The sequence below is a fragment of the Daphnia magna genome, linkage group LG1 (assembly GCF_020631705.1).
Source record: "Daphnia magna isolate NIES linkage group LG1, ASM2063170v1.1, whole genome shotgun sequence".
In the NCBI taxonomy this organism is placed as follows: domain Eukaryota; kingdom Metazoa; phylum Arthropoda; class Branchiopoda; order Diplostraca; family Daphniidae; genus Daphnia; species Daphnia magna.
This window is the reverse complement of record NC_059182.1, coordinates 9020101-9033375: the sequence shown is the minus strand read 5'-3', so window position 1 is coordinate 9033375 and position 13275 is coordinate 9020101. Positions and strand designations below refer to the sequence as shown.

The window sequence follows — 13275 nt, the reverse complement described above, 5'->3', positions numbered from 1 at the left end:
TAGTTTCCCAGATTTCTAGGTTTCTGAGCTCTTCTTGCGTCATCACAGTTTTCAACCCATTGATTAGGTTGATTGTTTTTGTTATGTGGCCCTTAACGACCGTTCTCGAGCCTTTTGTTGTCGGAGCCCTTTTCCTAAGAGGGTGGCTCCTAAGGAGCTTTTGAGATTGAGCTTTGAGAAAGAAGGAGAAAATTTAATTCAGTTTTAACCAAGAAAACGTTCTTTTTTTTTTGCTAGATGGTACTGCTTGTTGCGGTAACACTAGTGTGAAGAGAGAGAAAGTGGTGTTTTTTTTTACTAGTAGCGCCACATGCGGTGGTCACTACAACAAGAGAGAGAGAGAAGACTTTTTTTTACTAGTAGTAGTGCCACATGCGGTGGTCACTACAACAAGAGAGAGAGAAGACTTTTTTTTTTTACTAGTAGTAGCGCCACCTGCGGTGGTCACTACAACAAGAGAGAGAAAAGACTCTTTTTTTTTTTTACTTGTAGTAGCGCCACATGCGGTGGTCACTTCAACAAGAGAGAGAGAAGACTTTTTTTTTTTACTAGTAGTAGCGCCACATGTGGTGGTCACTACAACAAGAGAGAGAGAAGACTTTTTTTTTTTTTTTAAGTCACCGATTACCCGGGCTCCTTACACTAGAAATTTTTTTTTTTTTTTTTAAGAAGAATGGACGGCGTTTGCAATTTTTATTTTACCAGATGTATTTAGCAGTCTTCATTCGCTGCCCTCTCCAATGAATACAATGCTGGTATTATCGCCTTTGTTCCCTTCCTCTGGTGTTTCTTCTAGTCCAGCCCGGACCCTGTCGCCCGGTGAAGTTGCCACGCAATTGTCTTGTCTGGTCTGCTCTGATATAAGCTGCTCTTCCCACTGACCGGTTGTATCCGCTTTGGTCCTCTTCCGTGGAGGTATCGTCTTCTTCTGACGAGTCACACGAGCTTACCCAGCAAATTTGTAGTTCGTCTTCCTCCTCAAATGGCCTACAAACTAACGGCTTGGTTGGATCAGCAGCTATAGCTGCTGAATCCTGGGGCGCGGGTCACGGTTCTGTTTTGTTCGACGGTGAGGAGTCTACGGGCAATTTCCAAGAATGGTTGTAGACTAGGAGCGTGAGCTCCTGCTGGCAACTGTTCGTCCGGAATACGCTCTCGTGCCGGGGGAGGACGGGGCGGTTCCACCCAAGCGGGCAAAAGCCCGTCTCGGCGCAACTGCGCCCTCTTGATTCTCTGACTTTTCCTGCCTATTTTGCTTCTTGTTTGGAGACCTTACGGTACTCCTCTATGATTCAGGTGAGATACAGATAGAGCTTCTTATTACCGATTTAAAATAACAATAGGGCGAGATAGCCAACAATCAGAAGGGGAAAGTTAGAGAGACGCGATTGTGTTTTTTTTTTTTTTTTTTTTTGCTGCTGTGTGAGAGGCGATTACATTCCCAGAAAATAAAGAAAGAGAGAAAGAACGGTGGCTATTAACTGTGTGCGGTAGTGGAAGCCTTAGGCTTACACGCGACTTTAGCGTGGTTAATGGCCGCCCCTCTTTACTTAATTGTTCAAAGAGATTTTTTTTTTCAAGGATTGTTACTTCCCTCGTTTGAGAGGCCTTTCTTAGCAATGGCCCCAAACAGCCTAACAATTACAATTTTTGAATGTGATGGATGGGAAGGACACAGTACTTCACTGGCTTAAATTCACTTTTAGGTTTTGAAGGATCATGTTAACTTTGTAAATACTTTTGCCGGCGTGTCGTACCGTACTTACAGTTTAGGTTGAGTAATTAAATTGACACTAAGAACTGTGTCTGTTCCAACCGTCTATTCGTTTTACACTGTTAGATTTACAGTCACTTAGTGCGGGTGTAACAATTAAAGGAGGGGAAACAATGGGGGTTTGGGGCAACCTATCGTGGGCCCCTGAGACAATAGTCGCGCAAATGCGCGGGTGCAGTCGTCCGGCTGCCGGGTCGGGTTGTCGTCGTCTGTTGGGCGATAATATTCCCAACACTTAGAGTACCTACCAAAACTCTTTGGAAGCCTGAGAGAACCTTACGTTAAAACGTCATTTTTGTGGTTCTCTCAGTGCTACAATTTTTACCCAAATGATACTATTTTTTGTGTGTACGTTCTCATAAATAGTGAGAACGCCCCTAATTTTTTCAAGAATAATATGATTGCAATGATTGAACAGCTTTCTTAATGTTTGCTCCATTATCCGTAACAATGCAGCAAACCTTTTCTCTAATCTTGAATTTCTTAATTCTTTTGAGTCGAGCCAATGAGCAGTAATGCCGATCCACCCACGGTGTGAGGCGAACCAAATGTCTGCTTTCAGACAAACGTATTTGGCAGAACTCAAGTCATTAATTACTTTATCTAGGAATTTTTGTCGTTCTTCTTCGACCATGGATCTTAATTTTCTCGCACCCGTCACATTTGCCTTTGGATTTAGTCCATGCACCATAGCAATAAAAGCAGGGTCATCAACCGTGCTTAAGGGACGCGCTTTGCTGATTACGTAATCCGTAATCAACTGATCAACTCGTTTTTGCTCTATTTGCGTAAATTTAGTAGGAGCCTTAGAAGAGGGGAAGTCTAATTTCACCTGTCTTACTTTCTCTCTTTTATTTCTTGCGGCTTGTGTCTTTGAAGAAACTTCAGTTTTTTTTGCGAACAATATCTTTGCTGCCTTTCTTTCTTTGTCGTCATCATGAAAATCTTTGCGTTTCTGAAATATTAAACAAATAAAAACAGTATATAGTACTGTATACTAGTTATTTAGGTTATTTATTTGAATTAAACAAGATTAATACCTTGATATGACTTAGCCAATTGCTAGTAGATTGGTTGGCCAGAACATGACGCCTTACACTTTTTGCATTCACCTCTGATATTAGTATTCTTTTTGGGTTTAGATACCATAACTTCCTTTGAAAATGTGAAGTAAGAAAAATGGAGACGTTTCCAACAGGAATCCCCAACTTCATCTGCAGATGAGTCTGCATCTGAACGATCACACTCATTACTCTTCAAAGTATTGTCTTAAAAAAAATTAAGATAAAACTTCTTCGTCGTCTATGAATAATTATAATACCTTGAAAAAATCACAAAAATCACAAAACAAGCCAAAAGACCACGTGAAAAAGACTAGATTGAACATAGACTGAAACAGACCGAACTATAATTTTCGTCTTTCATGCAGACGCCTACACGAAACTTAACAGCATCCCGAAATGTAAAAACTATTCGATAATTATTCGAAAATTTATTCGCGCACAATTGAATAAAATAACGAATAATTTTTATCAAAAAGATCGAGAATCACGAATACGAATAAAACTCATTTATTCGAAAGATCAAGGATCAAGATTCAATTCAATTGATTAAAAATCGAAAATTTTATTCGAAGAAGCTTATTTGACAGAACACTGGCCGAAAGTAAACATGCTTGTCGAGTGTTTTGCAGTCTTAGAGGCCAGTTTTAAGGCGGAAGAAATTGATGTTACCTGAAATAAATAAAAAAGTTGGCAACAGATTTTCCAGAAAAATATATAACTGATTTCTCTTACATTTGAGGCTTTTAAACCGTCTTTAACAGTGAGTTGAATAGTGTGTGCAACACTTGACGAACGGAATCACGAAACGAGGGAAGGTCTGTTTTTGAAGTCGTAAAGTATTCGTCAAAGATTTCTTCAAGATTCAACTTTAATTGCATGTATTTCTGATCCTCGCCATCGGCCGACACCAACAACTCGATTTCCTCGTCGATATCCAACTCCAAGTCAACCCATCCGTCGCCATCGTCGTCATCGTCGTCATCGTCGTCACACTCGTCAGTGTCGTCCGTTGAAGGCATTCCACCGCAAGATGGCACAGCCTCCCAGCTGGGTAGACTGGAAGAGAAAGCAGACTTCATATTCGATGCAATATCAGTCATAACACGAATGACTTAAGTTTAAAAAAGGAAATTATTTAATAAAAATGTCATGGTGTCGGTTTTATCCTTAAATAGGGGAATATGTATTTACCTTGTTGATGATATTCCAGTCCTTCACAACCGACTTGTACTCGGCAAAATTTGCTGCACTAGTATGCCTTCCTTGCGTATGCCGTAGAGTTAAGAAAGCGTTGAACGGCTCGTTATCCTCCGTCACGCCCGTGCAGGATATGCCTTGGTACACTCGCTTCCATAAATATGTAGGCCACCGCCCGCGGGTTGTACCGCTTCAAAAATACCTTTATGCGCGCCTTTATGGTATATTCGACAATAGAGTAGGAAGGGGTTACATATGAAACCAAAATAATGATGGGATGAGTATGAAAACCAAAAAAGCTATTATTTCAAGGCTTTTTTTCCTTAAAATTTTTCTTACAAATATGAAAAGCTACACTGTGTTAAAAATGGCAAGAGTAGGTGGGCGAGTTTTTGGTCCGCATGAAGAATTTCACCGTTTTCTTCCTTTCACAAGCTTAAGTAAACATTCCGTAAAGGTATATTTGAAGCGGTACAACCCGCGGGCGGTGGCCTACATATTTATGGAAGCGAGTGTACTCCCGCGTAGTTTTGGAAGACCACAAGTCCATTATAATAGAGGTTGAATTGACACGTTTCAGCTTGTCCCTTAATGCAGCCTTCGGTCGTTCAAAAAGCTAATCGATAAGCTTTCGGAGGTTTTCTAGGGATGGTATTTTGTAACCAGGGTACAAAGCCTAAAATAAAAGAAACCATGTGTAAACAGAGCTCATAGAGAAGTAATTTTGAGTATGAGGTCTAGTTTTACTATCGGAAGCCTTGCCTCCTGACAATATTGAGCGGAAGATTGTCTGTGATGATCATCTGGCAGAGAAGCCTATCCAGCTGCCCCTGCTTTCGCGGCTCGCAACTCGAGGTGAGATAAATGACGTAACTGATGGTTGCTTTGACTCCGTAGAGGACTCAAAATAATCCCTCTCTTCTTTGTGGAATATTTGGAGGTGTTGAATGAAGTTGGAAAATGAACTCTGGATTCCCATGTGGTACTTGTTTCCAAGGCAGAGGTTGCACTTTGCATAGAATCGCTCCTTAGTCTTTCTCCAGTCTAAAAAGAAGTGACAGAGATAAGCTGGTCACTTCAAGAATTAGCTGCGTGGCATGCCCACCGAGTCTTTTGGTGTCTCAGGTGCAGCTTCAGGTACAATTTCAGACTCTGGTCCAGCTTCATCGACTGTTTTACTATCATCTTCCCCATGATCAGCTCTAGGTTCTGGCTTTGAACTCGAGCTAGCCCTGTTTCACGGCTAGCCCCTCCACGGGCGCAGGATTGTCGTGTCATTTAGATAAAACAAAAAAATATACCAAGCAGATTCAAAATATTAGCACATGAATCACAATAACATAAAAAATATAAGTTTTTTAGTTGCGATAAAGTAAAGATATGGCTGCATAGTGTAGAAAACGACTAACTGATAGTATTCCTTACCTTTCAAGAGTTTTTTTTTAACACACGAGGACGAAAATGTTTAATGTAACAAAACAGAAAAAAGTAGAAAAATGTTCAAGATGTGTCAGGTCTTTTTCAGCAAGAAAAGTCACACCAGGTACGAGGATCAAGTGCAGACTACAGGCAAGGGTGAATACTAAACAGTGGTGGGTGGTATAGAAAAAAATTCAAAATTTGAAACAAAAATCCGAAACAAATCTTTATTAACGATCGGAATTAATTGATTTGATTTGGATTGGATTTGAAAAAAAAAATCCGAAACACTGAACACGACTAGTAATCCCTCTGGAATGGTGTCGGATGATTGTTGTGATGATGAGTTGTGAGGAGTGTGGAGTGTCGAAGTTTTAGTTGTGTTTAGCTTTTGGTTGAAGTCAAAAGACAGAAAAAACAGAAAAAAATCGTTTCTAACTGATATCGGATATGTTCGGATGAGAAAATTAATAAATTGGGAATGTTGCAAAAGGCGCAATTTTCAAAAATTAAGGTTTTTCTAAAATTAATTAAAAATTCCCAGTTGGCCCTATTTTCAATCTTGTAGTACCTAAAACTTAGGTCTGAAATGACGCTTCAATTCATTCACTTTCCTTACACATTTTCGAATAACTAAAAATACAAAATCTTCCTGAGATGCAAACAGCCTAACTCACTAGCGAACCTGGCGAGAAGTCTTGGAATCCCTTGCTACACACCCGCCGTTCCCCCCAGCGACAGGGATAGGACGATCGCGTACCTTTCCTATTATATCATGCCAAAATGGTTAATTCTACAAAAAGTCTAATTCTTGCAGAACAGCCCATTAGAAGATCAAGATCTCGGTTAACGATTCTATAGCATTTCATAAGCTTGGTAAGCAATAATATAAGGACATATTAAATTTATAACAGTCGAAGAAGAAGTAAACAACAATTAAATAACAAGAAACAGCGCTACAATTTACATCACTTATAATCCTGGAAGCATCAATCCAGTAACTGCCTAGTTTAGGTTCACAAACCACGACCCACTTCCATCAGGATCAGAATTTGAATATATAGTCAACCTAGGCAATACGCCCTAAAAAACTAATATCTGCACTACAGAAGCCGAGGCCGATCTTTTCATAGCAAGCTTTTGTTCGAAATATTCATCACGGTGGATACTCGATCAGGAAAAGTATCAGCTAATTTCACAAGAATCTGACATGTATATCACATTAGCAATCGGATCAACTTTGAAGCTAAAGGAATGCACCGAAAAGAAAACATCAGTGATAACCAAGAGTGGATCTTCTAGACAAATAACACCAATCCTGGAAAAATTGAAAAATTTCGGGAAACGCCGTTTCCAGAACAACATATGCTCACCGACTTAAGACATACCTTTGTCTTCATTTTTTCAAAGTAACAGACAAAGCATTGTCTTAAGATTCGGCTTTTTTAAATACGATATTATTCCTTCCGCTAGTGATTGGTAGCTGTATTTAAAGTTGACTTATTCATATTTTTGTCATTATATGTTAAGTTTAATTTTTTTTTGCCGGCCTTACCAAGAGGTCTGATTCTTTCTTTTGTTTAGACAAAGCATTGTCTTAAGATTTGTCTGTTTTAAATACGATATTATTCCTCCCGCTAGTGATTGTTAGCTGTATTTAAAGTTGACTTATTCATATTTTTGTCATTATATGTTAAGTTTAATTTTTTTTTGCCGGCCTTACCAAGAGGGCTGATTCTTTCTTTTGTTTAGACAAAGCATTGTCTTAAGATTTGTCTGTTTTAAATACGATATTATTCCTTCCGCTAGTGATTGGTAGCTGTATTTAAAGTTGTCTTATTCATATTTTTGTCATTATATGTTAAGTTTAATTTTTTTGCGGCTTACCAAGAAGGCTGATTCTTTCTTTTGTTTAGACAAAGCATTGTCTTAAGATTTGTCTGTTTTAAATACGATATTATTCCTCGCGCTAGTGATTGGTAGCTGTATTTCAAGTTTAATTTGTCATGTTTTTGTCATTATATGTTAAGTCTAAGGTTTTTCGGCCTTACCAAGAGGGCTTATTCTCTCTTTTTTTTTAAGACAAAGTATTGTCTTAAGATTAGGCTGTTTTAAAAACGATATTATACCTTGCGCTAGTGATTGGTAGCTGTATATAAAGTTAACTAATTCATGTTTTTGTCATTATATGTTAAGTTGAATGTTTTTTCGGCCTTACCATGAGTGCTGCTCCTGTTTGTTTTTTCTTCAGACATAGGCAAGTCTTAAGTTTTTTTCAATAGTTATTTAAAATTAAATTTTAAAAGTATTTATCAATTTCATCAAGGAATTTTACAAATATTAATTTGAAATAATTTATGATTATAAATTTGTGAAGTCAAGCAGTCGACATTTTTTTCCCTCCCCCTCCCTAGACGACGAATTCGACTGCGCTGATCCTTTCGGCGAGCTCCGGAAGCATTGCTCGACTTGGCGGTATGGGCAGTATGGTTCAAAACACGGTCTAACAGGAGAGGTAGACTAACGCCATAAGAGCTTTTTGTCTCAGTAGGGTGGGAGGGTTATACATTTATTTTATCCCTTTTCAATTCACAGCATAAACGTCCAAACGTTTATATTCCCTTTCATAATTTTCTAAAAAATGTTCTGTTTTAATGGTATGGGTGTCATTTAAAATTTCAGACACAGCCTTATCTTAAGTCGCAGAGCATATGTTGAGGGTTGCACATTTTGAGAATTTTTTTTCTTTTTAACTTAGCATTTCTTTAAAAACTTCTCAAATCCAAGAATCTTTCATTAAAAAAATACTTCAGACAAAGCAACGTCTTAAGATTTTATCTATTTTTACGAAAGCGCTATTACCATGTAATTTTGGGGATTATGCAAATTTTTACTAACTAAGAATTTTTTTAATTAACTAAGCCAATCTTCATAAGGAATCACAATCGGAAGCATCTAAATTAACTCTAAATAGAACCGAAGTAGAAAAAATTATGTAACTAAACAAGGAAAATCTTATTTTTTTTGTAATTTAAGTTTTATTTAATCAAGAAAAACACAAATTATTTCTTTTTTAGTCAAAAGATCTTTATTGTTTAATATTAAAAGCCAAAAAAGAAATTAAAAAATTTCAGACAAAGCCTTTTCAGAAGAATTACCTTGGTGTTTCGATTCGTTTGTTCGGTTGACGTCTCTCAAGCACCACAATTAGTTATTATTTTAATTTTGCAACGGGACGGATCAGAGAAAAGGTTCTCTTACTTTTATTAAATACAATATTGCTTTAAAAGAGTCAAACATTTATTTTTCATAACTTTTAGTAAGAATTATGCAATTTGTATTCTAAATTATATTGCAGATTCATCATCTTCCGAATAGCTAGATGAGCTTTCTGTTTCTTCATCAGAATATTCGGATTCTGAGAGAGAATCGTAATTGTCTTCATCAGATGTGTCAAACTCAAATTCTGGTTCAGAATGATTTGTTTGTGTTTCACATACGAAATCTGAAAAATCCTGGTTGCACTTTAAATTAAATGTTGTTAGAGCCATTTGAATTTTTAAATTAAGATGATGAACTTCAGAAACTTTCATGACGGATTTCCCTTTCGCAAATTTCTCGTCTTCTCCGGTATGTTTTTGACTTGGTTGTTGTAGTGATGACCGTTTATCAATGAGGAATCGCATGTAGTTTATCATTTCATTCTTACTCAATGTAATTTCCTCCCTTGCTCTTTTCAATAGCATCCAACAATCAACAATATTATATTTGTCGGCAAGGGAAACTGCAAAAACGACGAAATGAAGTTTTTACTTAAAAAAGTACAATTTTTTTATTTTTACGTGTGGGAAAGTGCGTGTCATCCCGATCCAGAACTGTTTCCCAAGGAAAGACACCTTCATTGAAATCCTCGTAAGAAATTGGAAGCGTTGTATCCTTAGAATTAATTAATTCAATCGTTTCCAAAGCCTTTCGTTTAGTTTCCGTCAAAACCCGCCTTAATTTAGTGCGACTCTTCGAATTTTCTTTTTTAGTACAAGTTCGATACTCTGAGTAAGTAATGCGGTCTCAATTTATTTTTTGTAATATACCTGCTTCTTTAGAGATAGAAATGGAAGTAGTCTTTAAATGAGCATGTAAGCCCTCCAGCATTCTTCTCAGTGTATCAACTGTAGTCTTTTTGGTTTTTCTTTGGTCAAGAATTGCCTTAGCTTTTGTCTCCAGCTCCTTGTGAATCAGTGGAAGATCATTATATACGAGGTTATGGGTTTCCAACAATTTCTCGAGTTTTGGAGTGCCTTGTTTGATTTCCTTTCTTGCCTAAGAAAATTTTCGTTATTTTCAAATAATTATTCAACCTGTATTGCAAAGTTGTTTACTTTTTCTAGCTTTTTGCGTAGAAGGAAATGCATATTTTCAATTTTACCCCAGTTCCAATAAAGAATAGCTAATGTTAAAAAATCGTTTCTGTCTAAATGAAGTAAGAGTAAAATCGTTGAATTAATAGTTAACAATGCAACAATGTTTGCTAATAAATACAGTAAGAAGCTCTATTACTATGTTTGGCCATATGCTTTAGCACATAAGCATATAGATACAATTTGGAGAAAACTTGCTCGTGCTCTTCTCCTCCAGTTAAGCCCATTCCAGTTGTCCAGCGGGGATTCCATAAAATCTGTTTTGTACATATATATTTCAAGCTTGAGAGAAGACTTTGCTTCATAATTTATTGATATAATACCTTGCATGGCAATTGATGTGCATTCTTATGCACGATAGGCAAGATTCCTGTCATTTCACTTGTTAGATTACGGTATTCAGGAAAATGACGAGCCACTTTTGTTTTCATCCATTTCCAGTATTGGCATACCACGTCGTAGCAGAAGAATTTGGCGTTACTTTTCATGGCTTCGTTGTGCATAAATGCAGTATGGGTCCACGATTCACCTTTAAACATGTTGATTGCGTATGGTACAACGCAGTGCTTGCAAGAGCTAACGACGAGCCCAGTCTCGTCATACTTCTTTGTTCATTGGAGTCTTCTCTTGCGGCCTTAAAAGCCGATTCCCCACACATCTGTTTCTTTTTTGTCTACAAAATAAGATATGGGAATTAAAAATACTATAAAATTATGATTAATCATATCGTAGTCCAGCATGTCAAATCTAGTAGTTTCAAATGAAATGTAATTGCGTACAGTAGAAACTTTGTTGTAAATCCTTTGACGGAAATTTTCAACTTCTGTATCGGATTTGATAACTAAGTTTCCAAACCTCGCCTGTGGCTGTTCCATTCTATTGAAATAATAAAACTTAAGACCAGTCTTTGTCGTGTTTTCTTGTACACGCATCTTACGTTCTTTCGTTTTCTGGATTGTGCACTTTTCCAGCCGAGCTTAAGCGCCTCAATTTTACGATAGCGTCAGAAGATCTGACTAAAGGTTCTTTCCCACAACTTGGGCAATGAGTTTTGTCTCTTTTCAGCACTTCTTGGTCAATATAGTGGCGACAGGTTTCCCACTCTCTTTCCGCAGTAGTAAATAACGGTACGTTAATCGGTCCATTCTTCCAAATCAACCAAATCATAATTATAACAATTGAATAAATTGTACTGCTTTGTGTCACGTACCCGTCCATATTGTCACACGAGTTGTATTGGAACAAGAATACACGAATACAACAAGTGATGACTTAAATTCTAGACAATTATTCACTTTTAACTAATAACAATAAGGGATGACCATACCAAACTCGGAGAGCGTCTGAAGACTCCAGGGAACTACTCCTACGGAGCCTAGCTCCGGGAGCTCACCCGATGGAGACTCATCTAACGCAGATTCAGGGCAGCGTTTTATACCGTCGCGCGAATTACTCCCCTTCCGGACTGCATATCTGCGTATCTTCCTTGGAGCGGACTTCTCCCGATAATTTCTTCACCACGATCGCAGCTTTGTCCAAGGAGCGGATGACTCATCTCTGCGAAGAGATAACCAATATCCCTTTTCACCCGCGACAATATTCTTTAGATACGTCTTCAAGAGTGCGAGCGTACATGTTCTTTGAAGAACCTGGACACTTGTGGGAAATGTGATACCCTAATAGAAGTGCCTCTTCTGAAAAAAGATATGTAACTTTCTCTGATAAACTTGCAGGGAAAAAACCAGAAAATATATAGTCGTCGATAGTGGCTTTCCTAACAGTATGGCAACTATCACAAACAAAATTAGTTCCCTTTAACAGAAACCGACCTGTCCAATTATTTTTTAAATTATTAGATAGTCTTTAGAATACGGTCTACATTGAATGTTATTTTTACCTTGCTCAGTGACAACCACGATTGATTCTGTGAGATTGGGTGTAAGCGACATCGATCCAAGGCAGTTTACATCCCAGCATTTAAGAGGCACAAAGCATGGTAAACAAACATCTGTAAAAGAGCATAATAGTTGAGAAACACGTGTGTCTGAATTTTTATTTTTAGACAGATACCTTTTGTTATAATGTTTCCTTCTTCATCGATAAAATGATGGGGCTGTAATGTTTCCAGGGTTTCGCAAGAACACAATAGTCTTCGATGAAATGGCATGCTGGAGTGTGTGTTTGCATCACATTGATGGCAAAGGTGTCTTTTGCAGGTCATACATCTCACAGCGTAGAAGTTCAAATCACCATGACACTGGTCACATTTTGAATGAAATAGTGGCTGTCTTGATACATATTCTGTAAAAATTCTTCTTCTAGCATGCTGTCCCCATGCACCAAATGTTTGTCGTTCTTGCCATGTTCGATGTTTTCTTACCTGCATGCTTTCTAAGTCGTTTTTCACTTCTCTTCTTAGCTTATCTGCAAAGATACAATTTCACTTTATTTATATAACCAAAATAAAATTGTACTGGATTTTCATAGTAACCAAGATCTTCAAGGCTGATAGCTGATGGGAATTCATCAGTCGCTATGTCATGTGCTGAATGATGGGTAGTGAATGATGAAACAGTTTGTGGCTGTTGTACGGATTGCGAAGAATGTTGAAGGGAATCACCACTAAGAGTTGAATTTTTTTTTTCTTTCTAGTTTTTCCAAGATAAGTAAAAGTTTTTCCAGCAGTGGAACTAGACTTTACTTTTACGTTGTTCTTCGACTTGGAAAAATGCTCGGATAAATGATGATTCTTTCTTTTCCTCTTGGGATAAACATTTTTCTTCTTTTTCTCTTCTGTTGATGAGGTTTCGAAATCACTTTCCACATAATTTTCCGACTCACTCAATGAACTTACTTCTGCCATGACAAATTACGTAAAAATGTATGGTGCATTGGTGCGCCGTTTGTAGCAGCGAAATACAGATACTTTTTTCGTCAATCCAACCTTAGTCTGCTATCGTCGTCTGCTTAACACCGTTGCTATGCTTTCTTTTTTGCTGTGATCTTTTTTTAATTTAATGAAAAATGCTACCTTTTAATTGCAAAATAAATCAACCGAAATAATTAGAATTATTCTTTAATATTATTTTGCATTTCCCCCCTTTTTTACATAAAACCCATGAAAGTTATTCAAACGGATAGCCACCTAGCGGTCCAAAACATAGCCACATTCACTCTCCCCCTAGATGGCTAGGGATAAGCGCTGAGCGGCTGAGCCCTATCATCTCAAACGAAGCGAGGACGTTCTCGCCCGGTTCCTACAAATCCCGGCAAATGTAGAGCAACATATTACGAACGGGAAGCTGAATGTGGCAACGACCACAGCATTCACCACAACCAGACGTGGCCCACGTCATTACGATTGCGAAGACGATCAAAACGTAGGGTCTGAATGCAACGGCAA

At 37.8% G+C, this 13275-nt stretch overlaps 1 protein-coding gene, 1 long non-coding RNA gene and 1 pseudogene across 5 annotated transcripts; all 3 read right to left on the bottom strand.

Annotated features, from left to right (window-relative positions):
* Positions 1–2195: 2195 nt before the first annotated feature.
* Positions 2196–6472, bottom strand: LOC116916903. 4 transcript variants are annotated; one of them, XR_006647592.1, is made up of 6 exons: positions 5461–6472; positions 4783–5285; positions 4030–4711; positions 3571–3894; positions 2815–3507; positions 2196–2729 (listed from the first exon to the last, which is right to left on the bottom strand). It is a non-coding gene; the product is annotated as an uncharacterized LOC116916903 (long non-coding RNA). The 4 variants fall into 4 exon arrangements; XR_004390903.2 differs by having other exon boundaries at positions 2197–2729; positions 4783–5079; positions 5141–6472; XR_006647591.1 differs by having other exon boundaries at positions 3571–3949; positions 4783–6472.
* Positions 6473–8670: 2198 nt separating this feature from the next.
* Positions 8671–10150, bottom strand: LOC123475216. The gene is made up of 5 exons (XM_045177572.1): positions 10012–10150; positions 9834–9925; positions 9546–9774; positions 9297–9479; positions 8671–9238 (listed from the first exon to the last, which is right to left on the bottom strand). The coding sequence occupies exons 1-5, from the start codon at positions 10097–10099 to the stop codon at positions 8802–8804; spliced, it is 1029 nt and encodes a 342-aa protein (XP_045033507.1). The 5' UTR covers positions 10100–10150; the 3' UTR covers positions 8671–8801.
* A 357-nt stretch (positions 10151–10507) lies between these two features.
* Positions 10508–12862, bottom strand: LOC123470680 (annotated as a pseudogene).
* Positions 12863–13275: the final 413 nt, after the last annotated feature.